At 61.8% G+C, this 26,203-nt stretch overlaps 1 protein-coding gene across 1 annotated transcript in view; it reads right to left on the bottom strand.

The window, feature by feature from the left end:
* Positions 1–26,203, bottom strand: part of LOC129403487 (collagen alpha-1(XIII) chain-like) — a 137,660-nt gene that overhangs the window by 34,095 nt on the left and 77,362 nt on the right. The window contains exons 9-19 of the mRNA XM_055132134.1: positions 25,350–25,400; positions 18,739–18,774; positions 18,119–18,145; positions 17,459–17,503; positions 15,209–15,235; positions 14,198–14,224; positions 12,208–12,270; positions 11,153–11,218; positions 8,912–9,019; positions 6,662–6,688; positions 6,041–6,076 (exon numbers count right to left, since the gene is read on the bottom strand). Coding sequence (XP_054988109.1) covers positions 6,041–6,076; positions 6,662–6,688; positions 8,912–9,019; positions 11,153–11,218; positions 12,208–12,270; positions 14,198–14,224; positions 15,209–15,235; positions 17,459–17,503; positions 18,119–18,145; positions 18,739–18,774; positions 25,350–25,400 — 513 coding nt within the window. The remainder of the gene's footprint in view (positions 1–6,040; positions 6,077–6,661; positions 6,689–8,911; positions 9,020–11,152; positions 11,219–12,207; positions 12,271–14,197; positions 14,225–15,208; positions 15,236–17,458; positions 17,504–18,118; positions 18,146–18,738; positions 18,775–25,349; positions 25,401–26,203) is intronic.

The raw sequence follows: 26,203 nt of genomic DNA, 5'->3' as shown, positions 1-26,203 counted from the left end.
CTCAGCCAGGCTCCCTGGCCCCCTCCACCCCCCACAGCCGCCTGTGCATCCTCAGCAGGGACTGAGGGCCGGGGAGGGAGAGGGAGGGAGAGTTCCTTCAGGAGCCCCGGGCGTGCTCAGCCCTGTGGGTCTGGAGCCCATTCACAGGAATGCCCCCTGGACCGCTCTGAGGCACCGCCCTTCTTGCAGAGATGGAGACCATTGCCCCCTCCCTCCCGTGTGCCCAGGCTCCTGGCTCCTTGCACCCCCACCCGGGGGCAGCTAGCCTGCCTGCCTGACCACACACAGCCACACGCACTCATGCGCACACATATGTAGGCACATACACCACATGCACACATGGGCACACATACCCGTGCACAGACAGATGTACACACATGCATGCACACACTTGTAGGCACATACAACGCATGGACACACACACCCATGCAATGCACACCATGCTCAGACATACGCACACACAGATGCAGACCCACACACGTAGGCCCAGACATAGCACACACATGAATGTCTGTGCATGCACATAACTGCTCCCTGCAGGCAGGCGGCAGGGTGTCCCAGTGACTTTTGTCCCCTAGGCTCACCCACTCTCATTCATCTTTCTTCAGGGTGCGTCCCAGCAGGCCGCCCCACCTGACCTCAGAACCCACCGATGGGTGCATCTGTCTGTAGCAAGCACCCTTCCTGGGCGGGGCGAGTGCAAGCAGGGGAGGGCACATGGGCGTGGGGACCCAGGCTGTGTGGAGGGGTGACTTGGGCTGCTAATGGACTTGCCACACTGCAGAGCTTCCCGGGAGCCTGTCTTTGTCACAGACCTTCCTTCCTATTTCCCTGCTACAGTGATTCTGCCAGGAAGAGAGAGAGCGATTCTGCCAGGAAGAGAGAGAGCGATTCTGCCAGGAAGAGAGAGGGCGATTCTGCCAGGAAGAGAGAGGGCGATTCTGCCAGGAAGAGAGAGGGCGATTCTGCCAGGAAGAAACTGATTCTACCAGGAAGTAGAGGGAGTGATTCTGCCAGAAAAAGAGAAAGTGATTCTGTTAGGAAAAGAGAAAATGATTCTCTTGGGAAAAGAGAGATTGATTCTGGTAGGAAAAGAGAAGGTGATTTTGTCAGAAAGAGAGAAAGCGACTCTGGGGCGGGGGTGAGGCTCAGTGGCTGAGTACCCAGCATACATGTGTGAAGTCCTGGGTTCCAGCACCCCCGCCCTCTCTCCCACTGGGATGCTATTTAAGGTTTCTAGTGTGGCTGCATTTGGATCCACTCACCGGCTCTCGCTAACGCCACCCTCCTGTTTGTTCGTTCCTAGCCTCGGTCTCAGTTTATTCCTCTTTAGCCTATTTGCTTCCTCGGGACCCCCAGAAGCCCCCCTAGTGAGTGCTCAGCCTGTTTTGTCCTGCAGCGGGTAAGTGACCTGGAGCCGGAGGTGTGGACGCAGGGAAGCCAGTCTCTCCCTGTGGGAGACCATCTCTCAGCACCCCTGCTGGACAATGGCCCACAGGGGCCGGCCCCTCCCTGAGTCACGGGGAGCACAGGAGGGGGAGCGTGGCGGCCTGGAGCCCCGCACACCGGCCCGCTCTCCTGCAGGGCCCCGCAGGCCATCCCAGCATCAATAGGGTCTCTATTCTGCCCCCCACTTCCAGGTGGGGGATCCATCCGTCATGGCAGACAGGCGGGGCAGCGGGCCCTGCGGTCGGCCGGGGCCTCTTAATTTGGTGATTTATTGTTTGTTGAACCAGCGGGGCCGGCTCTTGGCTAGAAGCTGGCAGTCTGGGGGAGCCGGGGGGCTTCAAGGTCAGCTCCCAGCGAGGCAGGGTCAGGTCAGAGCAGCCGGGGTAGATGAAGGAGGACAGGCTCTGGGGGGCGGGGGGTGGGGGGCAAGGCAGACACAGACCCTTTGTTCTCTGCAGGGGGGGAGGAAGCCTGGCTGAGCAGGGGGGAGGCTGGGGGGAGCAGGAGGCTCAGGCCCCGAGCCTAGACCGGGGCCCTTTTACAGGACCAGCTCTCCCCACAGGGTTCCCAGGGCTTCTTTCCGGGAAAAGGGTGGAAACGACAGCGCCTCCTGCAGCCCAACCGGGGCAGCTGTACCTGAGCCAGGGCCTTTGGGGTCCCGCGGCCCATGGGGCTAAGGCAAGCGACAGGCTCGACCTGGGAGAGGGGGACTCTGTAATGAGCTCCCAAAAGAAAAAGTCAGTGCTCATTCATCTTTGGCCTTTGGAGGGGAGAGGGAGAGAGAGGGGGGGGAGAGAGGGGGGGAGGGAGGGAGGGAGAGAGAGAGGGAGGGAGGGAGGAAGGGAAAGAGAGAGAGAGGGAAAGAGGGGGGGAAGAGAGAGAGCGTGGGCTGGGGCCAGAGTGTCCTCAGCGGCCCCGTGACACCTCAGATAGATCTGGGGGCCAAACAGTGTCTTAGCCCCCTCCACCTGCGTTGCATGACATGCTGTGGGTGTGCTGTGGGATTTCACAGCCTGGAGAGAAAGTGTCTAGGGTGGAGGGTTCCTGCTTCTCTGTCCTGTACGGAGAGTCCAGTGCTCGAGGGACCCTGAGGGCTGGGGGCACTAGGTGGGGGCATGGACTGCTGCAGGAAGTCCTGGGGAGAGCAGAGAAAGCGGCTCTCTGGAAGCCCTGTCCCCCTCTCCAATCTGGGGGAGAGTCCCCCAGGAGCCCAGGGGCCACAGAGGAAGCGCCCACTTCTCACCTTCAGGGACTCAGCTTCCCCCTTTCCTTCTCCTGGAAAGGAGGGGCAGGCCCAGCAGGATTCCTGGGGCTTGGCGGGGTTCCCCAGACTCCAGAAGCCAGATAGTTTTGAGCCAGGTTTGGGGGTTCAGATAGACCCAACTTCACTGCCTCCAGCCTATGATCCTTTGGGGATTCACCTTTGGGAGCCCTAGTTTGCCCATCTGTAAACTGGGGCTGAAGCCCAAACTCACCTCCCAGGGAGGTGCCGAGGCTCTGAGAAGCTGATGCAGGCAGTGCCTGAGATGGGGCCTGGCACGGACCACAACCGAATCCTGCCAGAGCCCCTTCTTGGCTTGGCATCACGTGGTCCTTTTGATTGTGGGACAGAGAAGGGGGACGCAGGGCGGGATGGGGGAGGGCCACAGCCCCGAAGCTTAACTTCCAGACTCCTATGGGAGTCAGCCGCAGCCCTGCGTGAGACAGACCAGCGCTGCCCAGCTCCCCGCGCCTCCTTCTACGCTCGCCCTGGCCAGTCCCCGGGGTGGGGGGGGGGGCAGCCCGGCCTCGCATCAGGAGGCAGATAGCGTCACGCCCCTGGGTCTAATGGTGTCCACGTGGGCCTGCCACGGTTCGTGCAGAGTCTGGTGTCCCCGTGAGGGGCGGGGGCAGCGCGGGGCCTGCTGGCCATGCCGGGCTTTGATCTCCGGGAGCTGGTGGGAAAGTGGCCCGCTGGCCCCAGAGGCGGCGCATGGAACTAATCACTAGCAAATTGCACTGGCCGAGAACAGGCTCTGCCGAGGTTCCCATCCACCCCCCGCCCCCCGTCCTGCGCGCGTGTCAAGTCACAAGTGACGCAGACACGAGGGTCTCTCTGTGGCCCTCACAGCCCCCCGTGACACTCCGGACACAGGGGCCAGCCCCGTGGCCCCTCTCTGCTCATCCTGGCCCTGGCGCCTGCTCTCTCCTGAGCAGAGACCAATCGCCTTAATGTTGGTGTCCTGAGATGCCTCAGCCACAGCAGGCACACAGAGGGAAGGGGAGGAGGGGGGGCTTGGGGAAGGAGCCAGAGGGGCAGGGCGTCAGCGACCCGGTGGCTCAGCAGGGCGTGAGACCCTCGGAGCAGACGTTTTGCACCACGGGAGAAGATAGGCTTCCGGGCTGAACTCGTGAGCTGGAGCTTCTAATGCCAGCGGCGATGGCGCACCTGCTGTGCAGCCTCAGACAGAGCCTGTGCCTCTCTGGGCTTCTCATCTGACAGCAGGGATTTGGCCCCCAGCCCTGGCCCCTGGGAGCCAGGGACTGCGCGGAATGCAGCTAACCCGAGCTAGGAAGGATTGCCGTGTTTCAGAGGCCCCGAGGGGCGCAAAGGTCTGCAGGCACAGCAGTCCTGGGGGCTAAGCCGCCCACCGAGCCCAGGGGCGGGGCCTGGGGATGCGTGCAGTCCTCGAGGAGTGGTCCCGAGAGGCCTTTGCTGAGGGTTGCCCAGTGCACCCTCTGACCTCTGTGGACGGGCAGGGGGGTTGAGATGCTGGAGGCGGGTGGGGGCAGCACAGCGACCTCCCGTGGGCCCAGAACTCGAGAATAACAAGCTGGAGCCTGGAGGCAGAGGGAATCTTCCAGAAACCAGAGGGAGGCAGTGGGACAGGCCTCCAGATTCCACGAGGAGCAGGCCAGTTGTGAAGGGGAGCGGGGGTGGGAGCTGGCGGAGGAAGAAAGGGTGGGGGAGGGGGGCCGAGAAGGACCCAGCTAACTCCCCAGAGACCTGGAAGCCACCGCTCTGACCCGACCCGGAGGTGGACGAAGTCTGACGAGGGCAAAGACTCAAGATGCCCCCAAAGCGGCAGTTCCCCCGAGCTGGAAGGAATTTTTCTTTTTCTTTTGTCTTCTGGGTTTTTTCTTCTTTTTTTTGGGCCCACACCCAGCTGTGCTGAGGGCTGCCTCCTGGCTCTGCGCTCTGGCATCACTCCTGGCAGGGATCAGAGGCCATCTGGGGTGCTGGGGACGGACTCTGGGCTGGCTGTGTGCGAGGCAAGCATCCTACCCACTGAGCATGCCTCATTCGCTGGGGAGAGGAGCAGCGTCCTGGGGGCTGGGAGTCGGACAGACACGAGCCAGAGGAAGCACAGTCTTGGCCGGCAGTAAGTGGTGGCCTCGACCGAGATGACTTGAACGGGGGCCAGAGAGATAGTACAATGTGCAGGGCACCTGCCTTGCATGCGGCTGACCCAAGCTCGATTCCCAGCATCACATAGGGTTCCCTGAGCCCCGAGCACAGGAGTAAGCCCTGAGTGGTACAGGACTCGAACCCTTGGAACTAAAATAACTGGAATGTTATTACTGTTAAAGGTAACGCCCACCGCTGGGCCACTGGTCGGGTCATTCTCCTGAAATGCCTCTGACTGGCTGAAGGGCTGGGTGGGAGATCTCTGCCTCGCCCGGGAAGGCTCTGGGAATGACCCCCAGCATGAAGAAGACTGGGGGAGGCCTCAAAGGCTTTGCTAGTCTGAAAGGTGTGAGGGGCAGAAGTCGCAGGAGGGGCTGCTGAATGCTCCTCAAGGGGGCCCAGGGGACATGCCAAGTGACCTGGTTTTTTGTTTTGTTTTGTTTGGGGGCCACCCCTGACCATGCTCAGGGACTACTCCTGGCTCTGCACTCAGGAGTCACTCTGGGCGGTGCTCAGAGGGCCAGAAGGGATGCAGGGAGATCAAGCCCAGGTTGGCCGTGTGCAAGGCAAGCGCCCTACCCTTTGCACTAGCGTTCCTGCCCCTGGCCTGTTTGGAAAGGCCACGGCGAGACCCCCAGCCCCCAGCCCACGTCAACCACCAGACATGAGGCAGCTTTTCCATCCCTCACCAAATGTGGCCGTAAGTGAGAGTGTGGGGGACCCACACCCCCAGCACCTCCAGGTGCCCCCCATGTAGTGGTCTGAAGCTGGGCATTTAGGATGTTCCTTTTCTTGCAGGAGGCAGGGCTAGGCCAACGCACTGCCCAGGGCGCCCTCCCGTCTGCCTTCTCCCTGGACCCTCCAAACTGCCCCCTTGGGGCCCCCATGCAGTCAGCCCAGCGCTCACCCCCTCGACTCGCCCTCTAGGGGAGCCCTGAGACCCCGGCCTGCCTCCGCCAGACACTGACACCAGGTGGGCAGTGGACACCCTCCTGGGCCTGAGGCCCATCTGGACCCCGCGTTGCCCAGGCCACCGCCCACTTCGTGTGCCAACCGGGTGGAGACTCAAGCCTCTATTTTGGCAGCTTCACAAACACGCCACAGCGGCAGGCGGGGGCTGAGCATGTGGCAAGGTGGTGCACAGCCAAGGCCCGCCCGGCGTGCATGGGGTCACCCCTCGAGCCCCCAGGCTCCGCTTCTTACCTTCCGGCCGTGGTAGCCCTGGACTCCAGGGTCTCCCTGGGGGAACAGACAGAGACTGCTAAGGGCAGACCCAGTGCAGACCCCCTCAACCAGTGCTTGCCCCCAACCCCGGTCCCTGCCACCGTCACAGACTGTCCCACTCTCCAGCGAAGGGAGGACATGGCAGGAGCACGGGAGAATGTGCACCAAGGGTTTGGGTTCCACACACCACCCGCCGAGGGGCCCATGAGACCTTCTCCCTTGGGGACTCCCCACGCATGCAATGTTTCGGCAGGATTGGTGCCTTGCAGCATCTCGTGCCCAGAGCCTGGGCGGTGGGTAGGGGGTCCCCAGCCTCTGCAGGCGAGTCCCTTTGACCTGTCCATCCCATCTGGTCTCCCCAGGGGCCAGGACCCCTCCCACTTCCAGCTCTCGTAGGGGGGAGGTGGTGGCAGGGGCCTGGCAGCCACCTTCCCTCCCCGACGAGCCCAGAACCAGACGGTTCTTAGGGAGCTCTGAACGTTTCTAAGAGGACAGAGCACTGGGAAGAGAGCCAGCAGGAAGCGTCTCACCATCTGTCCTTTCTCAGTGAGTGGGGGGCAGCGTTCCCACACTCCCCGCCTCACCCAGAGGCACCCTCACCTTGGGTCCAGGAGGCCCAGGTAAGCCCTGTGGAAGTGAGAAGAAAGCGTGTGACCCGGGCTCCCAGGTGGGCGGCCGAGGTTGTCAGGTCCATGGTGGCGGCTGGCTGGCCCCGGGGGCCGTGAAGGAACTGTGTGTGCTGGAAAGAAGAGGCTCCCAGATTCCCACCCGGGTCTGAGGCCTGCTGAGGGCATGTGGGGACAGTCGGCCCTCTCCCTCCCTGCGGGCCTGTGGGCTCTGTGGGCACCCCTGTGCCTGCCCGCTGGAAAATAAGTCAGTGGTGGCATGTGGAAGGGACAGTGTGGCTTGGTGCACTGGGCCGCCACCACCTGCTAATTGGAGCTGTCCCTGCGGAAAGCCAGCCTTGCTCGGGGCCCTGGCGGCCGCAGCCGCTGTGGGGGCGGTGTGGGCGCCCTGGGCGGGGGGAGGAACCGCCCCAGCCGGGCTGGAGACAGGGCAAGGATGGGGTCTGTTTCTGCTAAGCCCAGGCCTTCTGGTTGCTCCCTTTATACACAAGACCCCAGAGAAAGCCACCTGGCGGAGGTCGGCACTGTGAATCTCCAGCCCTGTTTTTGGGGGATCCTTCACCATTTGCTTTGGTTCAATTTCCCTCGCCCTCTTCCTTTTGGGGTTTCTATTTTGTCGTCTAGAAATCCCCGGGAGTCGAATGCCCCTGCCGGGGGTTAGGAGAAGTCACAGACACACACGTCTGGGGGTTTAGAGAAGCTGATGTGAGCCCTCTCGGCAAGGGAGGGGGTGCCCTGCTCCGGGGACCCTCCGTCAGCCAACACCGACGTCACAAACACGGCACCTCAGCCAGGGGCAGCCAAGGGCCCCAGGCAGGAAAGCCCGGTGATGTGAGTGGGTGCTGCTTCTCGGGGCCATGGGGGACGGACGGCCCTGGCCAGGTGACGGCCCTTCTGGGACTCTCGTTACGTATTGGAATGAGCCAGAAGCACAAGCATTTCTGCCCGAGCGACTACCTGTTGTCCAAGGGAGCTCATTCGCGTCCTTGGGAGTGGGTCCAGCAGCCAGGAATAGATGTCAGGGGAAGGCCTGCCTCAGCCATGGCCGGGCGTATGCAGAGGGGCGATCTAACAGGGATCTAATGTTCCCACAGCACCAGTGTGGGAACACGGCCACGTGCAGACCCGTCTAGGGAGGGAGACCGGCTGGAGAGGGGCTTTGTCGAGACGCTGAGCTACAGGCTCACACAGCGGCTAGGATGCTTCGGCCTCAGAAGGAAGGCTGTGGTTCATTTTTGGTGGTCGGTTGGTTGGTTGAATTTCTTTGTGGGTCACAGCCGGCAGTGCTCAGGGGCCAAGGCTGGCAGTGCTCTCTATGTGGTGCCCAGATTGGACACGGGATCGCAGCCATGGCCACATGCTAGGCAAGACCCTTGACTCTCAAGAAAGGGACAGTCTTTTTGTTTGTCTGGGGGCCACACTCGGCAGTGCTCAGGGCTTGCTCCTGGCTCTGAGCTCAGGGGTGCCTCCTGGTGGTGCTCGGGAGACCATAAGCTATGCAGTGCTAGGCTGGGCTATAGCTGTGTGCAAGCCTTAGCCCCTGTCCCACCTCCCTGGACCCCCACACCTTCTTAAATGCTTTGTCCTTTTCTGCTGCCCCCTATGACTCCTGGCCTGGGTCGTAGCTCTGGGGGGGAGAGGCGTTTTCTCTGTGGAAGACCAGGAGCCTGCAAGAGACGCCCAGCCCTTTCCACACTCATTTGGGTACATTTTTGAGTCTTAGCCAGGGCTTGATACAAGGGACTTGGCGGCCGCTGGCCTCGCCCTGTCACCTGTGTGTGACAGGAGCCTGGGTCCCTCCCTGCAGTGTTTGGTTCCCACGGTCTGCAGGCTGCATCCCCCCCACCAATGTACCAGCACAGGCACTTTATTTCGGGGTGCCTTGCTATGTCTGCTGCCTTGCCCTCTGCTTCAGAACTGGCTGGCCCTAAGTCTGGTTTCCTCGCGCCCAGAGGGAAGGGCACAGCCTCCGAGGGAAGCAGGGGCTCTGCCCCCCGCCCAGCTGGGAGGGGCTGCCAGCAATGCGTTTTCCCCTGGACGGCGATCCTGAAGTTGGGGGTCCTGCCCGGGGGGATGTATTTGCAGAACCCGGAAGCAAGCGGTGAGCGTGAGGCCCCTCCTCACATCTAGGGCCAGGTGTTCTGCTGTCTGGCGGAAACTCGGGGGGTTCTCGAGGCTCGTGGGAGGATCCCGAGATAAGCGTGAAGAGAGGAAGGGTACTTACAGGCGGTCCCATGGGGCCGGGCAGTCCTGGAGGCCCCAGAAGGCCACTTGGTCCAGGGGGCCCCGGGGGGCCTGGGGGGCCTTGGATGCCTGTCTGGCCCTGTTCGCCCTGTGATCCGAGGAGACAAGTGTCAGGGAGTGCCCAGTGCACCGGGTGCCCGCCCCGCCCCCAGCCGTGCTCTGGTGGCAGGCGGTGCACGTGGCGAGGCTCCATGCAGGGTTGGTGGCGAGGCAGTGCCCCTGGGGCGAGGCAGAGGAGAGGGAGCTGAGCCCCACCGCCTGGCCCCAGGCCTGCTCCCTGCGCCCCCCGCTGCCTCCCCCTGCCCTCTCAGGCTCCAGGTGAAGCTCGAGCTGAGATCAGAGCCCACCCAGTTCTGCCGGGGCCCCTGGCGTGGGGCTGCGGGGTCCTGTGCAAACTGGGTGGAGGCTTCTGATGGGAAAACCCCAGTGACGCTCCCACCCGGCTCCTCGCTGCCCGGAGCCCCTGCTTCTGTGGGGGTCTGGCTCTGCCACCACCACAGAGCACAGGCCAGCCCAGAGGCCCCCGGCGCAGGTCTGGGCGCTCCAAGGGCTGTGTGCCCTGGCGGTGACCTCAGCCCTCCTCAGACAGCTCTGAGGGTACAGCCTGCGCCACCCGGGGCCCCTGACGGACAGAGGGCCCAGGAGGGAGGGACGGCCTAGAGGGCCCTCGGGAGGAGGCGGGGCCTGTCCCATGGGGCTCTTCTGTGACCTTCTCCAGGGCCATCGCTCCTGAGGGGGCGCCTCAGACTGGGGTCACAGAGCACCTAGCCAGTGGGAGCTCCAGGCCGGTCTCCCCTCACAGTGTTCCAGGCTGGCCTCCCCTCACAGTGCTCCAGACTGGCCTCCCCTCACAGTGCTCTAGGCTGGCCCTCACCCCTCATGACCTCCTTCCTGAGAATGCTCCAGGCAGGCCTCCCCTCAGAGAGCTCCAAGCCGGCCTCCCCTCAGAGTGCTCTCTGACTCCCGTGCAGAAAGGGACTGGGTGGTCCCCTGACAACTGAGGGGCAGGTGTCAGGCGTGTCCAGCCCCAGGAGGCCCACTGGAGATTCTTGCAGTGCCTGCTGACGCCTTCTCCTCACAGGGGCCTCCATGGGGACAAAACCGGGGGCTTGGTCCTGTCCTGCTCTGAGAGGCAGCTGAGGGCTCAGAGGGCAGAGGCCAAGGACGTGGGAACGGGCCTCTAGTCCAGGAAAGAGGACTGAGGCTGACCAGTGGGGCTCCCTGCCCTGCCCCAGGAGGAGTGGGGGCGGGTGCCCAGCCGCCAAGTCAGGTTCAGACTCCATCCCGTTAGTTCCCATCCTGCCCCAGCCAGCACACGGAAACATCCCGGGAACACAAGGGCGGGGCTTGTAAAATCCATGTGGTGATTGACAGGGAGTGGCCGGGGGCCCTCCTGCGCTCGTGCTGGCTGAGCGGCTGGTCACTCTGTGAGGTGGCTGGGAAGGTGGCATTCCACGGGCAGGAGATGGCGTGGAGCTACATGAGATGGTCCAGAGAATCCGGAGCTCAGTGCCCGAAACCCAGAGAGGCCTGGACAAGGGCAAGCGAACGCAGTGCAGGCTGCCCCTTTTCATCTTACCTAATTTTTTTTGGGGGGGGGGGAGTTGGGGTTTAAGCCACGCCTGATGGTGCTCAGGGATCACTCCTGGTGGCATCAGAGGGGCTATCTGTGGTGCTGGGATCAAACCCAAGTCAGACACGTGCAAGGCAAAAGCCCTACCCACTGTACTATCTCTCTGGCCTCCAATTCTGCCTTCTGCTGTTTTGGGACCGTTGGACATACAGTCAATTGTCCAAGCCTCCATTTAAAAATCCTGAAGGCGGAAGCCTTCCCAGCAGGGAGGTGACGTCACTTGCCTCAGGCCCCGGGCGGCTAGCGGGGAGCCCTGGCGCTCAGCAGCTGAACCAGCTGTGTGCCCTGAGCCGACCCACTCACCCAGCTTGGCCGCCTCAGCTGGGAAGTGAGGACTCACACGTCAGGCCTGTCTTGGCATACGCAGGGGCTGAAGGCGGGGGCGAGTGAGGGGGGGTCTTGGGGCACCCAGGCGCCGTGCAGACCCTGCCACTGTGTGCTCCGTCTGCTTTTGTCTGAATTCACTGGACTGGAGTGGACTGGCAGTCTGGCTCCTTCCACAGCCCCCGCCGGCCTGGCAGGGCCCAGAGCCGTGCCGACCCCCTTGGCAGAACCCTGGGGGGGGCCTGTGCAAGGGAGGGTGTCTACCTGGAAGGTGCGCCTCTTAATGACCGGGGGCGGAGCCAGGCGCACGGAGTTGAGGAGAGGCAGCAGCTGAGGAGGGAGATGGAGGTGGAAGGCCAAAGGGCAGAGGTCAAAGATCACAGGTGTGCAGCAGGATGCCAAAAGTCACCAGGAGGGCAGGTGGCCGAGAGAGAGGAAGGGCAGAGGAGAGGAGAGAAGAGAGAGATTAGCGAGCATGAGGAAGAGGAGGGTGGGGGGAGCTCTCGCTGCTGGGTGGAAGCGTGTCCCTGGGGAGGAGGACCGGACGCGGGGTGCTGGTCAGCAGCGTCCCCTTCACGGACCGAGTGTGATCCCCCCCCCCCGCTGCCCAGGCCTTCCCCCACATGGCCCTAACGCTGCCCCACCAGCCACCCTTCCCCACCCCTACCCCCGTGGGTCGGAGCCTCAGGAGCGGCTAAATTGGTACTTGAGGCCGGCGGTGTGCAGCAACCCCTGGGTTCTCTTTTGGGGTTGGACGAGAAAGCCCATGTCAGCGAATCTGGGGAGGCCGGGCAGGGGCAGTGCCAAGCTGGGTGTGGTCGGTGTGGGCACCAGCTAAATGCTACCCAGGTCTCACCCTGGGGCCAGAGGGCCTGGAACGCAGACGGCGGGGGAAGATAGCCCAGCATGTGCAACCGCTTTTTCGGGGGGCCGTGGGGGGCGGGGCGTGGGGAAGGGAGCAATTTGCAATCTCCAAATTATCTAACGTAATTTTCTTTTCTGGAAACTCCTGCTGTTCCCAGTCCTGCCGCCCACTGGGGCCGAGCTCCCCGTGGTGGCAGGAAGTGGCCCCGTGAAGATGATGTTGGCACCCGATCAACCTCCTGTTTCTGAAAGACACCCCCAAACCTGTGGAGTGTGTTCAGGCCCCGGGATGCTCTCGAAGGCCTGGGGTGGGGGCAGCCTGCGCTGCGCTTAGGGCAGGGGCTGGGCGGGCGGCAGCTGTGGGGGCAGGAGTGCGGCTCGGGCAGTGGGGGGCAGCTGTGTGCAGGCGGCCTCTGAGCAGAGCGCAGCCTTGGGGCCTCCCGGGACCCACAAACCTTCACGGTCACTATCTGGCTGGCCCGCAGAGCTGCTAGCGAGCCACTCCAGCTCGGGGGTTCCTGGTGCGGGGGGATGAAGGAGTTGTTAAAGATGGGGTGGGGGGCGGCGAGTGGTGAGGGGGCTGTGCTGGCTTCCCGAGTCCCGGGCTTCCTGGGGGGACGCTGCAGGCTGCAAAGACCAGCAGCTCGGGAACCCCCTGCCCGCAAGGGGCCCCCCATGAAGCCAGAGCCCGCACCAGATCCCATTGCTCCTCTCACCCCCGCCCCACAACTCATCAAATGTCTGCCCTCACCCACTGTGCTCCATCACACCTGTCCCCAAGGTGCTTCTAAAACCTTCTGTCCCCACCCTCTTCCTCTTCCTCTTCTTGTGCGGGGTGGGGGGGTGGGGGGGTGGGTGGGCGGGGATTAGTGAGCCTGCCTGCTCATCCCCTCCCCTCCCCCCCACATCCTCTCAGGCTGACACACTGCTGAAGTGTGTGCAGTTGTGTTGTCTTTGGTGCGGATGACATAACAATCCTGTGAGCCCATCTTTGCGAATAAACACAGCTGACCTTCTATTATTGTGTCAGGATCAGGCTGGCCGGAACTCCGGGGCCCCTGTGTTCCCGGCGCACATGCCACTGGTGGCCGCCTCTGCTCAGGACGCCACAGCCACCCGCTGCGTCCCTGTTCCAGGCCCAGCTCAGCTTCTCTGGGGTCCGGGAACTCAGGGTTCAGCATGGACAGGGCCCAAGTTCACTTCGGACCGGGGAAGGTGGGTTTTGGGGTCAGGCCCGGTAGTGCTCAGAGCTTCCTGCTGGCAGTGCTCAGGGCCCTTAAAGTGTCAGGGATCCGGCCTGGGTCGGCTGCATACACGGCAAGAGCCTCACTCCTGAATGATCTCTCAGGCCCTGATTTGAGTTTCTGTTTTGCTTTGTTTGTTTTATTTTCTGTTTCTTTCTCGTGTGTGTGTGTGTGTGTGTGTGTGTGTGTGTGTGTGTGTGTGTGTGTCTGTGCTCAAGGATAACTCATGTTCAGGGGACCGTTAGGTGGTGCCCATGTGCACAGGAAGTGTTTCCCCACTCTGCGTCCCTTCAGCCTAGACCCCAACCTTCTGATTGGCCTGACCCGCAGTGAGGTCCTTCATGGGTGGACTCTGTCACCAGGTCACCTCAGCCTCAACCTGACCCCAGGACGTCCACTGCCCAAAGTCCACTGAGTGGACGTGCTCCTGGGCACACTGAGGGTGATGGGGGTCGGCGCCTGGATGTCCTTCCTCCCGCCACTGGACCTGAGAGGCGTTCCCTGGCCACAGCCTCGGGCTCGCTCTGGGGGCAGCAGGGTCACTCCACCCTGCCTGGCCTGGAAGGGACCCTGGGCTGGTCTAAGGGGCTTCCGGGCACAGCTTCCTGGGCTCCGACCAAGGCACAGGGCGGAGCTGGGGCTGTGGGCGACCGTCCAGCCCGAGTTCCTCCCCCTGCCCCAGGCCTTTCCTCTGCTGAAAGAGGCTGGTGGACTCGATGCTTCAGTGCAGCCGGTCAGAGGGCCACATCCCCCCACCCTGGGCTGGGTCCCCGGGCCCATGAATAGCCCGAGGTTCCCCCCGATGTGGCTGGGTGGGTGGCCAGACACGCACACACAGTCCCCCGCCCCTGCTGGGAGGGGTCAGGCCCCGGCTCTGCAAAGCTGCATGGCCTCACTGAAGGAGAAGGCCATGTGTGGCTGAGACTCAGGGCCACACGCCGCACAGAAGTTTCCAGGAACACGCTCTGGCTGGGCAGGCGTGGCAGCACAGCCACGTCAGGGCCCCCGCCTAGGCTCTGCTCACACCCTGGTGCCCTGGAAGGGACAGCTGATCACATACCAACCCACAACTAACCGCGGAGCAGAGGGGCTCTAGTCCTTGTCCTGAAGTCTGCATGTAGGGGCTGGGGTCCTGGAGGGGTGAGGCCGAGTTGGGGGCTGTGTGTGTGCGGGGAGCACTCAGGCTAGGGGGGTCACTTACCCGGTGCGGGTACTCTCCACACTGGCCCTGGGGATGGAGGGAGGGAGAGCAGATGGTTAGGCACTTGTGGGGGGCTGTCCCTAGGGGCCACTTCAGATGCGTAGATGAAACACACACACACACACACTCACGCATACACACACATACACATGCACATACACATGCACACACAGAGACACACATATACACATAGACATGCACGCACACACACAGACACAGAAACACAGACATACAGGCACACACAGACACACATGCACACACAGACACATAGACACAGTGTGCACACATGCACGCACACACAAACACAGATACAGACACATACATGCACGCACACACAGACAAACACAGATACAGACACATACATGCACGCACACAGACAAACACACACACAGACACACACATGCACATGTACAGACAGACACATGTATACATGTAGGCGCGCACACAGACACACACATACATGCACACACAGAAACACACATGCACACAGACACACACAAGATACATGCACACACATAGACAAATAGATACATGCACACTCACACTCACGCGCACACACACATACACTATTCACGCACATGCACACACACACACATACACACGCACACTGCTGGGCCTTTTGTGCACACTCTGAGGCCAGAACGAAATGCCTCTCTCCAGTCCCCCAGAGCCTCAGGCCCGTCATCCCTCCCCAGAGAATGACTGTTCATTCTCTGTTCACAGGCAGCTGGCGGGGAGCAGACAGCGAGGCGGAGGCCGGTGTCTCTGAGCCGAGGGCCCTGGATGGGTGGGTAAAGCAGGTGGCCGGGCTGGGGGGCAGGCCCACTGTCTCGAGACACACCAGTCCTAGGGGCTCAGGAGGGGATCAGGAAACAGGGAGGGAGCAGGGGGGAGGCCAAGGAGGCCGCTGGGCGCCCAGCCCCGAGACAGACCCCAGGGTGGCCCTGGGGGTGGGGCGCCCCCAGGGCTCTCCCGGCTGTTCCCTGACCATCAGGGTCCCCTCAGACTTACCTTTTCTCCTTTCTGTCCCTGAGGACCCTGAGGAGAAACGGGAGAGCCGTTAGAGAGCAAGTGACCTCAGGAGGTGCTGCCCGGGGCAGGCCCTATGGGGAGGGGCAGAGGAGGGCTGAGCAGCACCTGGGGGGACTTCTGGTGACCCTCCCACCTGCCCCTTGTCAGGGCCCCACCCTGCCCTGCCCCCGAAAGGTCACACCTGGGACCCTGACCAGGTGCCAGCCCTGGCCCAGTGGGCGGGGGCACTCCCAGGGGTGCAGAGCAGGAGGAAGTACTGGGGGTGCACTCTGCTCCTGGGGGTCCTCACACCAGCTCTGCACGCAGCTCATCCGGAGGAGGGCGGAAGCTTCCAGAAGAGACTGTCTGTCCTGTCTCCTGCCCTCCGCAACCTCAGCCTGGAACCCTGTCCCAGAGCCTGCAGGACAGCTGAGGGGTCAGTGGACGGGGACCAGGCCACAGACTTGGGGGACTTTGGGGCGAGAAGCCAGCACTTGGCAGCCGACGCCATCCCGGAGCCCCCAGGAAGAATATCGGGTCTCAGCGCTCTTTCCTGCCTTGTCCTGTTCCCAGGCCCACCAAAGACGCCGGGTTCGAGGGGGACCTTTGTCCCCGGGGAACGGGCAGCACACAGCTGGCTGTCTGCAGAGCCAGAGCTGAAGAGGTGCGAAGGACACCTCTCGGCTGGCTGGACTGGCGGGGGAGGGAGGGGCTCGGCCAGCTCGGGCCAGCTCGGGGCACTCCCAGGGGTGCTGAGCTTGCAGCCGCAGCCAGGGGGAGGATGCGAGCGTCAGCCTCACCTCCCGAAGGAGGTGACAGAGACAAGACCCCTCGGCTCAGGAGTGCTGGCCCAGCTGCTCTGACGGGCCCTGCCGGCTGCTTCCCCTCGGCCGCACCCTGAGAATGGGGCCTCTGGGTGGCGGGGCTCCCGGAATGAACTAGAACCTCGGGCCAGGGGCCTTCCAGCCAGCAGCAGAGGCCTGGGACAGATTTGCGGCCTGCAGGCCTCAGGCTCTGGGTGGCTGGGGAGGGGTCTGTCTCGGCCCCCACGTGCCACCAGGACGAGCGTCCATTCCGGGAAGTCCTCTGGGTGTGTGTGGGTGCGGACAGTGGCTTTGGGACAGTAGATGTGCTCCTCACCACCCACTCAGCTCCCCCCCACCCCCCTTTCACGTGGCTGTCCAGGTGTTCAGAGCCAGGTACCATGGGACACAGTGTCCAGTGGAGGCCGGGCTGTGGGGAACAGAGGCCATGTGGGGGCATGTGGGAGATGGAGGGACGTGGGGGATGGAGGTCAGAGACCCCAGTTGTGGATCCATGAAATTCCAAGTTCCCCTGGAGTGGTTCAAGGTCCACCCAGGCAAGGTGGCGCTGGCCGTCACAGAGGCCGCTGTCCCGTTAAGAAGGTCAAGGCAGGTGTACTCTGGGTGCTGGATGCTAGCTACTATTCGGTGGGTTGGGGGACAGCCCTGTGAAGGAGTGGGGGGCAAGCTCAGTTGGGGGTCTCCTTCCTGGCACCAGGGCCCCTCACCCGCCCACACTTCCTTCCGGCTCTCGGGGTGACTGTGGGGTGCCGGGCCGAGGGAGGGGATACTTTTCTGACACCCAAGAGAGCAAGTGCCAGGGCTGACATCTGCTTCAGCTGCCCTCCTTCAGGGGGGCTCTGGCCCCCAGCTCCGGCTGAGCCCCCAGGAGGGGAGAGGGCCCCACCTTTGGAGCGGGCCTCAGACACAGGCAGGACGGAGAGCCGAGGGCTCTTGGACCCCACAGAGGCTGGGCCAGAGGGCCAGGACGCGCCCCTCCCAGAGTGGACGAGGACACAAGAATGGGGCAGTCTCAGGGCATGCCGCCCACTCCTAATACCAACCATCTGGCCGAGAACTGGCCGGCACATTGCCATGGGAGGAAGGGGGAGCCTGGGAGATGGGAGAGAGGGGAGAGGGGGGAGGGGGAGGAGGTAAGAGGCACTCAACAGCCTTTGCAGGAAAAGGAGAGGCCGGAGGAGGGATGGGGGCACCAGGTGCTTCACGGGGTGTGCCCGGGCCAGTGGGTGCTGCTCTGGCAGATCTCCTCATGGCCTGCTGCCAGCTTCATGTCCCCTGGGTGTGTGCTGAGGGCAAGGGGTCCCGGGCAGCACGCGAGGCTTTCTCTGCCTTCTGCTGGACCACTCTGTGCCTGCCCCGCCTCCCTGCGTGGGGGTGAGGACTGAGCTGGGTCGGCCGTGGGGGCAGCGCCCACCCTCCCGGGGACAGGCGAGCCGGGTCTTACCATCTCTCCTTTGGGTCCGGAGTAACCCTGGAAAAAGGGGATGAACCAGGTCCACCTTTGGCCATCCCAATCCCACCCCCAGCCCGGCCACGTGTGGTCCCCACATCCCTGATGGCTTCACTGGCACATTTCTTTTTTTGTGTGTGTGGGGGTCACACCCAGTAGTGCTCAGGACCCACTCCTGGCTCTGTGTTCAAGTCACCAGATGGGATCGAACCCGGGTTGGCCGTGTGCAAGGCAAACACCCTCCCCGCTGTGCTATGGCTCCAGCCTCTGCTTTTGCACATTTCTTCCCTGTTCCCTCGCTCACTCCCCACCCCGCTCAGGAAAGACTGAGTGGGTGGGACAGGCCGTGGGATCTCTGCCCTCACATGTGGGGCACCCCTGAGGGCAACGGAGGGGCCCAGTCACCCCCAGCTCACTCCTTCCTAAGTGTGGAGGGGCCTCTCCTCTCCCCCTCGAGCCTGACACCAAGCCAGAGGGTTGGAGTGCACAGAGAGAGGCACCGGACTGGGGCAGGGACCCTCAGCGTCCCAGCGGTGTCAGGCCAGACCCAGGAGGGCCAGACACTCCTGCAAAGACAGAGGCTGAGGGCCTTTGAGGAAGAGGGGTGCGGCGCCCCCCACCCACGGATGCACTCACCGGCCTGCCGTCCAGTCCAATGGGGCCCTGAAAGCAGAAGGAGACGGATATCAGCCCCGGGCAGCCCCTGGCCCTGCCCAGGGGGTTACAACCCAATATGTGAGGGCTCAGGCCTGCTCGCCACTTACGGGCCATGTGACCCTGGGATAGGCCAGGCCTCAGTTTCCCCTCCTAACAGGGCATGAGAACAGCAGACCTTCCCCGGGTCCTAGTGAGGGAAGGAGGTGTTGCAGATGTGCAGGTGTCGGGTTCGAGGGAGACCCCCGTGGACAGCAGAGACTCAAGCCCGCTGTGGGTCCCCAGTGGGGAGGGGGTGGTGGGTTTCCAGGCCTCCAGGGGCTGCCCAGCATTGAGGGCTGCAGAAACAGGGGCAGATCCCTCCTCCCCTCCCCTCAGAGCCTCTCTTGGGGCAGGAGCCTCCTCATGCGTGACCTGACACCAAATGGAGGGGGCGGCCCACATCCCAGTGTCCTTCGGGGCCCCTGCCCTTCCCAGCTGGCCCTGATTGCTCTGCCGGGGGCCCTGTCCTCCCGAGTGCCCGGCTCTGCTCCTCAGCGGCTCTCCGGGCAAGGCTGCGGGAGCAGGTGCAGGGGCCGGCCAGGCTGGCTCCCCCCACTCACCGGGAATCCGGGGAAGCCTCGGGTGCCCGGCTGGCCCTGGAAAGAGAGAGAGGCAAGGGTGACGAGGAGGAACAGGAGCAACCCCCGAGTCCCTGCCCGACTCCCCCGGGCCCAGAGAGGTGCCCCTCACTCAGCACCGTGAGCAGGCTGGGAGGGGAGAGAAGGGCATGGAATGTTCTAGGTATCCAGGCACTGAGGGTGGGGCCGGGTAACAGCCAGCCAGTATCCCTGGGTCTTCTGGAATGCTCCCTCGGCCTCAGAAGCTCTACACCTGAGCTTACGTGTAAACAAGGAATGGGGCGTGTGGGGCGCGTGGAAGGTGGGGACCTCGGGGACAGCGGGGGCTCGGCCCTACCCCCCCTGTCCTCGCTAGCCACACAATCACAGCCCAGGGCCACTTATCTGGAGATGGTCTGGATGTCAGCGACTCGCGGGACTTTGACCTTCAGCAAGCATTTGCGGCCCACTTGGCTCACTTTCCCCTGCCCGGGCTAGCAGGCAGGACCCCGGCTGCCCCCCACCCCCCGGTCCTTGGGGGAGGCTCGGCAGTTCCCGCTGCTTCCCCTGATGAGTCAGGCCGTTGCACAGATGGATTTCCAGGTGGGAGACCTGGAGGAGGGTCACCGGCCACAGCTCTTGGTTTTGTGGTCATGTTTCATGACGAGAGACTCGGGGCCCCTCAGGGTTGTGCACCCAGGCGGGAAGGACTAAGAAACAGGATCGTCACCTCCTTCCCGCCAGCTGGGGTCTGTCCCTGTGGCCTGTGTCAAGGTCTACCAGAGCTATCGTGGCGGCTCCTTTGCTACCTCGATGTTTGGGTACCGTGGCTCACCCCTTCTCCTGGAGTCCCCAAGTTGGCACGTGCCTGGCAGAGTCACCGCCTTGACCGGGAGAGGTGCAGTCCCTCCCTGAGCTTCACTGGCTGAGACCACGTGACTCTATTCCCTGTGCCTCAGTTGATAGAATGGGGACACGAGGACCCCTGTAGGAGCCACAGAATCACAGGCAGGCCGTAAAGTTTCCTGAAACCTGCGGCTGTCCTTGGCCATGTGTGCTGGCTTGCGTTGAGCCCGGCACACGGAACAGAGCAGGGGAGCGTGTGACCCCACCCAGCTCAGGAGTGCTGGCTCGCCAAGCCCCGGCTGCTCTCAGAGCCAGATCCGAGCCAGAGGAACGTCTCTGCAGACATCAGCTGTGACCTGGCCACCTGGATAGAACATGTGGGTCCTCTCTGAAGCCGCGGGTGTGAGGCATGTGGGGGACACTCAGGCGAGCTGCTGGGAGAGCAGGCGGGCATACTGGAGGGGCAGGGACTCAGCTGGACTGAGCCGAAGGTTCAGGAGGGCCCGTGGCTGGCACCCGAACGTTCAGGAAGGAGGAGATGCCACAGAGATCAGAAGCGCCCCGGCCGTGCTCCTCTCGAGGGAGAGTTATGCTAAGAATAGGGCCAAGGAGAAAACCCGGAAACTGTGCAGGGTAACCCCTGAGACCTCTGAGTGTAAACTTTCAACTTGGGCCCGACACGAGAGGCCCGAGGGAAAGGTCAGCAGGACGGGGTTCCAAGGAACAGCTCCCAGCCCCATCCCAAGAATGTTTACATGGGAGGGATAATCACGGTTTGCTAATGACAGAGCCGACCCTGGTCAGGGGCACGCATCCCTGTGGCCAGAACCACATGCAGGGGCTAACCAAGGCTTTTTTGGGGATGTTGGGAAGAATGCTGTCATAGACCAAGTGGAAACTGGTACTTCACTTCCTGGAGAGGAGGGGCCGGGGTGGTCCTAGCCCACATCTGCAGGGCGAGATGCTGCGGTCGGACATCCCTTCCCGTGTTTACTGGCCTGTCTGATTTATTTGTGAATGGCCTGTTTGTATTCTTTACTGATCTCTTCCACTGGGCTGTTTGTCTTTTTCTGATTGATTTGAGCAAAGCGATTAGTCAAGCATAGGAACCCGTTGGGACTGCTCTGTGCTGCAAATGCGGCGTTTATCTTTGCTCTTGTTTACAGTACAGTTTCGGCCATATGGAAGCCTGACATGTATATCCACAGCTTATCAAGTTTTCCTTCTGGCTCTGGGTTTGGGGTCATGTTCCAAAGGGCCTTTTCCGAAGAATAATGCCTGCCATAGAGGGGGTGCGGTGGGGGTAGGGCAGAGGGAAACTGGGGACATTGGTGATGGGAAATGTGTGCGGGTGAAGGGATGGGTGTTGGAACATTGTATGACTGAAACCCAATCAAGAACAAATTTGTAACTTTATCTCACTGTGATTCACTGTCATAACTGTCATCACTGTCATCCTGTTGCTCATCAATTTGCTTCAGCTGGCACCAGTAACATCTCCATTGTGAGACTTGTTACTGCTTTTGGCATATCGAATACGCCATGGGTAGCTTGCCAGGCTCTTCCAGGCGGGCGGGATACTCTCGGTAGTTTGCCGGGCTCTCCAAGAGGGGCGGAGGAATCAAACCCGGGTCGGCTGCATGCAAAGCAAACGCCCTACCCACTGTGCTATCGCTCCAGCCCTTCACTGTGATTAAATTTAAAAATAAGTAATTTTAAAAAGCATACTCTATCAATAAAAAGTTTTAATAGTACTTACTATTCTATGTGAAGCACATTTTGGGCCTATAGGCCCTCATCTAAAATCTTTCAAAGAAAAAGGGCCTTCCTATTCTGAATTATAAAACATGCATGTATGCCTTTATTCTGGTTTATTTCAACTTCATGGTTTATATCAAAGTTTTACTTCATTGGAATGGAGCCTCATAGGTGCTAAACAAGTAGAGACTCACATATATTTTTTTAAATGTTTGCTTTTGTTTTATCTTTTTTATTTTTTTAATGGCAGTAGTCCGAGTTTGATTTCCTGAACAATTTATTTTTCTCTTCCTATTGTGAAATAAAGCCTTTGTCACGGACCAAATTCCCAGATGTCAAGTTCCCCGGGTGCCTTCGCTTCATTTCTGGCCTCTCCATTTCTTCTCTAGTTGTTTTTCTTTTTTTTTTTTTGTTTGCTTTTTGGGTCACACCCAGCGATGCACAGGGGTTACTCCTGGCTCATGCACTCAGGAATTACTCCTGGCAGTGCTCAGGGGACCATATGGGATGCTGGGAATCGAACCCGGGTCGGCCTCGTGCAAGGCAAACGCCCTACCCGCTGTGCTATCATCACTCCAGCTCCCCCCCCCGCCCGCTTACTCTATTTTTTTTTAGAACTTCTCTGACTTCCATGCAAGCTCATTTTCCCCACAAATAAAATGGAACGTTATTTTGATGGACTCCAAGGCCAAAAATATAATCACTAGGATTAGACCATTTTATGTTTATAGGTTGATCAGGAGACAGTTCACTGACTGATAGTAACCAGGAAATCTGAGAACCAGGGAAATAAGCTTTACTGATGCCCTGAAATTACCTCCCTTGGTCCCGTGGCAAGGTGAAGAGAGTCCTGTGGCTCCTGGTTCTATCTGCTCCTGCCTCCCACCTGCCCCTGGTGTGGTGTAAAGCCACACATCCAGGCTGACGATTCTAGCTGGGAAGGTTGACCAATGTCCCCCTTCTCTCTGTCTGACCCTGGAGGTCCCCTCCAGATCTGCCCGGACCTAGCCTAGTCTTCTCCCCACTTCTGGTCAGTGCTGTCTTCCCCAGGGAGCTGCCTCTGGAAATGAACCTCTGTGGCTGGGGAAGGGGAGCGTGCAGCAGAGGGCATGGGCCTGGGCAACAGCCACCATTCTCTGTGGCTCCAACACTGCCACCAGGGCGGATGCCCAGATTTCCAACACAACGGCACCTGTTCCCGGCTATCAGACACCTCCGTGGAGGCTCCAAACATTCTGAACATTCCACATTCAACGTGCCACACTTTCTACTGCCCGAACCTGCCACCCCACAGATACACACCCACTCAGCCCGCAGTCAGGAGTACTGCAATTCCTCTTTCTTCAGCACCACCCTTGACAGCTCCCCAATATCTCTCCAGGGCCAGAGAGATAGTGCAGCACCGAGGGCTCTCTTGCTTGGCACTTGGTCTACCTAGGTTTGATCCCTGGCACTCCATATGGTACTCTGAGCACTTCTAGGAGTGATTCCTGTGTGCAGGGTTGGGAGAGAGCCTTGAGCATCATTGGGTCTGGCTCTAAAACCAAACAAAAGCCCATCATCTCACCCGTCTCGTCTACATGTAGCCAGGGCCAGAGTCTGTGCAGGGCCAGAGTCTGCCCTCCGGGAGCCCACGCATACTCCACACACACGCATGCACACACTTTCACGCACACCCCACACACATGCCACACACGCTCCTTGACACAACAGCAGCACTGGCTGCTCCTTCTGGCTTCCCGTGCCCCCGTGGCTGTGTTCCCCACACTCTCAGGAGGGAGGGCCGACTCACAACCTCCCGTCGTGGGCCTTTGTGCATAGACCTTCCTCACAGCTCACCGCCTCGCCCTCGCTTTCTTCCGGAAGGAACGGCCCATTTCTCCCACAGCATGGCCTGGGATCCTCCTTGTCGCCAGCTCGGGAGGGCTGGGCAGTAGCAGCCACATGAAGATTTCAAAGTCCTCACAGACGAGGAGACCCGACTCGGACCGCCTCCACGTGCAGGGGGTCTGGAGGGCCAGACAGCTCCTCCTGGCCCCTGCGGCGACTATGGAGGTGTTCAGGGAGTGGACACAGTCCCCTTGAGGTGGGGGACGTGCCTGAGGCCCTACTTGTGCCTGCCGAGCCAGCCTCTGCAGCCCCGGGCACCCCTGACTTAACAGGGCACAGCACTCTAGACTCCCCTCTGTAACGGGAGCCACCCTCTGGGTGGCTTCTCCTCTGCACAGACCCTTAGCCAGCTCCAGAGTGGGGGCAGGTGCGTCCTGAGAGTGGCATGGCGGGTTCTGCCAGTGGCATTTATTCTGGGATCTTCCTGGAAAGCTGCTTAACTCCTGGCCAACACTAGCCACCGAGAATTTGCCCGTGAGAGCCAAAGGCCCTATGTCCAGGGGCTCCGCGAGGAAAGCACAGTGGCCCCAGTCCTCTAGGTGGTGGGCACAGACACGGGCCCCGGCAGAGGACACTGGGCTTTGGGAAGCTCCCGGTGCCATAAACAGTCTCTGAGCACCCGCAGGGAAGACGGGCCTTTCCTTCGGGTGAACGGCCTTGGCAGGGTAGAGCTTAGCAGGGACGGAAGGAGAAGGCAGCAGGAACACTGGTTTTGTGATGACTGCCAGCCGGGCCCAAAGACTCCAGCCCTGTCTATGGGGTGACCACATGCCCAGTGTTCCTCTGCAAAACAGGCCGGTGGGTGGGTCAGAGAGAACAAGGCCCAAGTGGGCAAGGTGCCTGTCTCCTTGGTCTAGGCCATGACAGCTGCCCAGCCTGGGATGCCGCTAGTGCTCAGTGAGTCACCCCAGGCAGGAGGTGGGTCCTGGTTAGGTTTCTATGTGTCCAGCTGTGGGGCCATGCCACATTTAGGGGTACTGGCAGGCTTCTGCTGGCAATGCGTCCAGCAGGGGCTGAGCCCTGGGGTGCCCAGCATGGCGAGAGCTGATGGTCAGAGATGGCGCCCAGGGCCGCCTGCATTGGGCATCACTCTCCCGTCCCACCTCCCAGTGGCACCCTGGGACTCTCTCCTTCCTCTGTGGCCTTGCGTGACACCCCTGGCCCCCTGCTAAACCTCACTTTTATCAAAAGCAAGTGACCTCGGGACACTCATGCCACGGTGCCCCCATCCAGCTCACAGGGGCGGTGGCCAGGGGCAAGGGGGTCAGCTATGGCAATGGGGTTAAGCCTGCATGAGCCGTCAAGCCACTGGCTCGCACTTTCTGGGTATCTGAACCGCCCAGAGGACCTTAGCCTCTGCCCAGCACAGCCGCCTGGGGTGCAAGCCTGGGGGCTGGCCTGGGTGACGTGCCAGGGTGGGGCCAGTAAGCCAGACTCAGGGCTACCGTGTCTATGCTGGGCCCAAACCCCATCTCAGATGCTAAGTGGGGCTCCGCCCGCACCACTGCTCCTCTGACCCTTGGCTTCCCCTTCTCAGGGGGCCTGGGGTGCTCCCACTCGGTTTGCTAGGAGTGGCTGGTGCTGTGTCTGTGAGAAAAGCTGCCCGTCCACTCAGTCACTCACGTTGGGTCCCCTCCAGCTGTCCTGGCCAAAGAGAGGGTCTCTGTTTCCCAAACCCCTAGCCACGGGCCAGGCCCAGGGTGTCCCCAAGATGGGGGCTGGGGGCTGCCGAGACCGGGAGGAGGTGCCAGGCCAGTGACTCTGGGTTCTGGGTACCTGCTCCGGGGGCTTCCCGAAACAAGACTCATTCCCGGGACAGCTGGAGCGCCCACCCCGCACCCCTGCACCCCCAGGAGGAGCCGGCTCCTTCCTCCGCGTGTAAACAGCGGGGCCGCCTCGCAGCTGCTGCTGTGTCAGGGCTGGCTCGGGGGGGGGGGGGCCCGGAGAGGCTGTAATTTAGGGACATCTCGGCAGGCCACTTTCTGTAACATCAACAGAAGCCCGGCCCAGGGATCACATCACATCACATGGGGGCGGCCGGCCCTCCCCGTCCCCCCTCCTCCCCACCCCCAGACCCTTTACATTAACTCACCACCTCCAAGAAGAGCAAAACCACTTACAGGGGGGCCGCGAGGGCCGATGATGGACATCCTGGCGTCGCCTGGGGCCCCCTGTGGGAGAGAGGGGTGCAGAGAAGGGGGGCAGGGCAGTAAGGAGAGGAGGAGTGGGGGAGGCGGTAGGTAGGGAAGTGGACCAGGGGGACACGGGGAGGCCAGGGAAGGAGGAAGTGTTTGCAGGGGTGAGGAGGGGGCCCAGGAGAAGTGGCTGGGGAGAGGAGAGGAACTGTGCGGGGCGGGAAGGGAGAGGGCGGGGGGCCGAAGGAGGAGGGCACGGAACCCAGGGAGGGGGCAGGCGCATGGCAAGGGGACTGGGGGACACTCAGCTCAGCGGTGGCCTGCCCCCGTGGCCGCCCACCTGCTCCCACTCATCACGTCCATCCCAAAGCCCCCAAGGTTCGTTCGTCCCAGGACAGCCCTGTAGGTGGAGGCCGAGGGACACACCATGGTGCTAGCAGCCCATCCCGCACAGCGTCGGCCCGAGGGACCCTCTGTGCCCAGTCATGGGGCCGGGAGGGACCCACAGCCTCCGGGGCGGGGGGTTCTGGGAGCAACAAGTGCAGGTGGAAGTGGAGCAGGAGCTAAATGCGCGTGTGCAGGGGGGGCAGGGCTGGGGTGACGGGAGAAGGACAAATGGGCTGTGCTGAGAGTGGGTGAGACTATGGACTGTGCCCAGCCCGGGGAGTCAGGGTCCCCTCCCCCACCCCAGCGGGGGCGCCAGGGCAGCCCTCTGACCAAGGGTCCCAGGGCATGAAAATGTCCAGGACCCTGATTCTGCTGTGCCAGGCGCTGCCTGTAGTCCTCAGGGCACCCAGGGGCCAGGGCTGACTCACGGGCCTTTGCACATACTCTGTCAC

Source organism: Sorex araneus, chromosome 3, assembly GCF_027595985.1.
Source record: "Sorex araneus isolate mSorAra2 chromosome 3, mSorAra2.pri, whole genome shotgun sequence".
NCBI classification, from domain to species: Eukaryota; Metazoa; Chordata; class Mammalia; order Eulipotyphla; family Soricidae; genus Sorex; species Sorex araneus.
The sequence above is the reverse complement of the archived record's forward strand: the minus strand, read 5'-3'. Positions and strand labels throughout refer to the sequence as shown.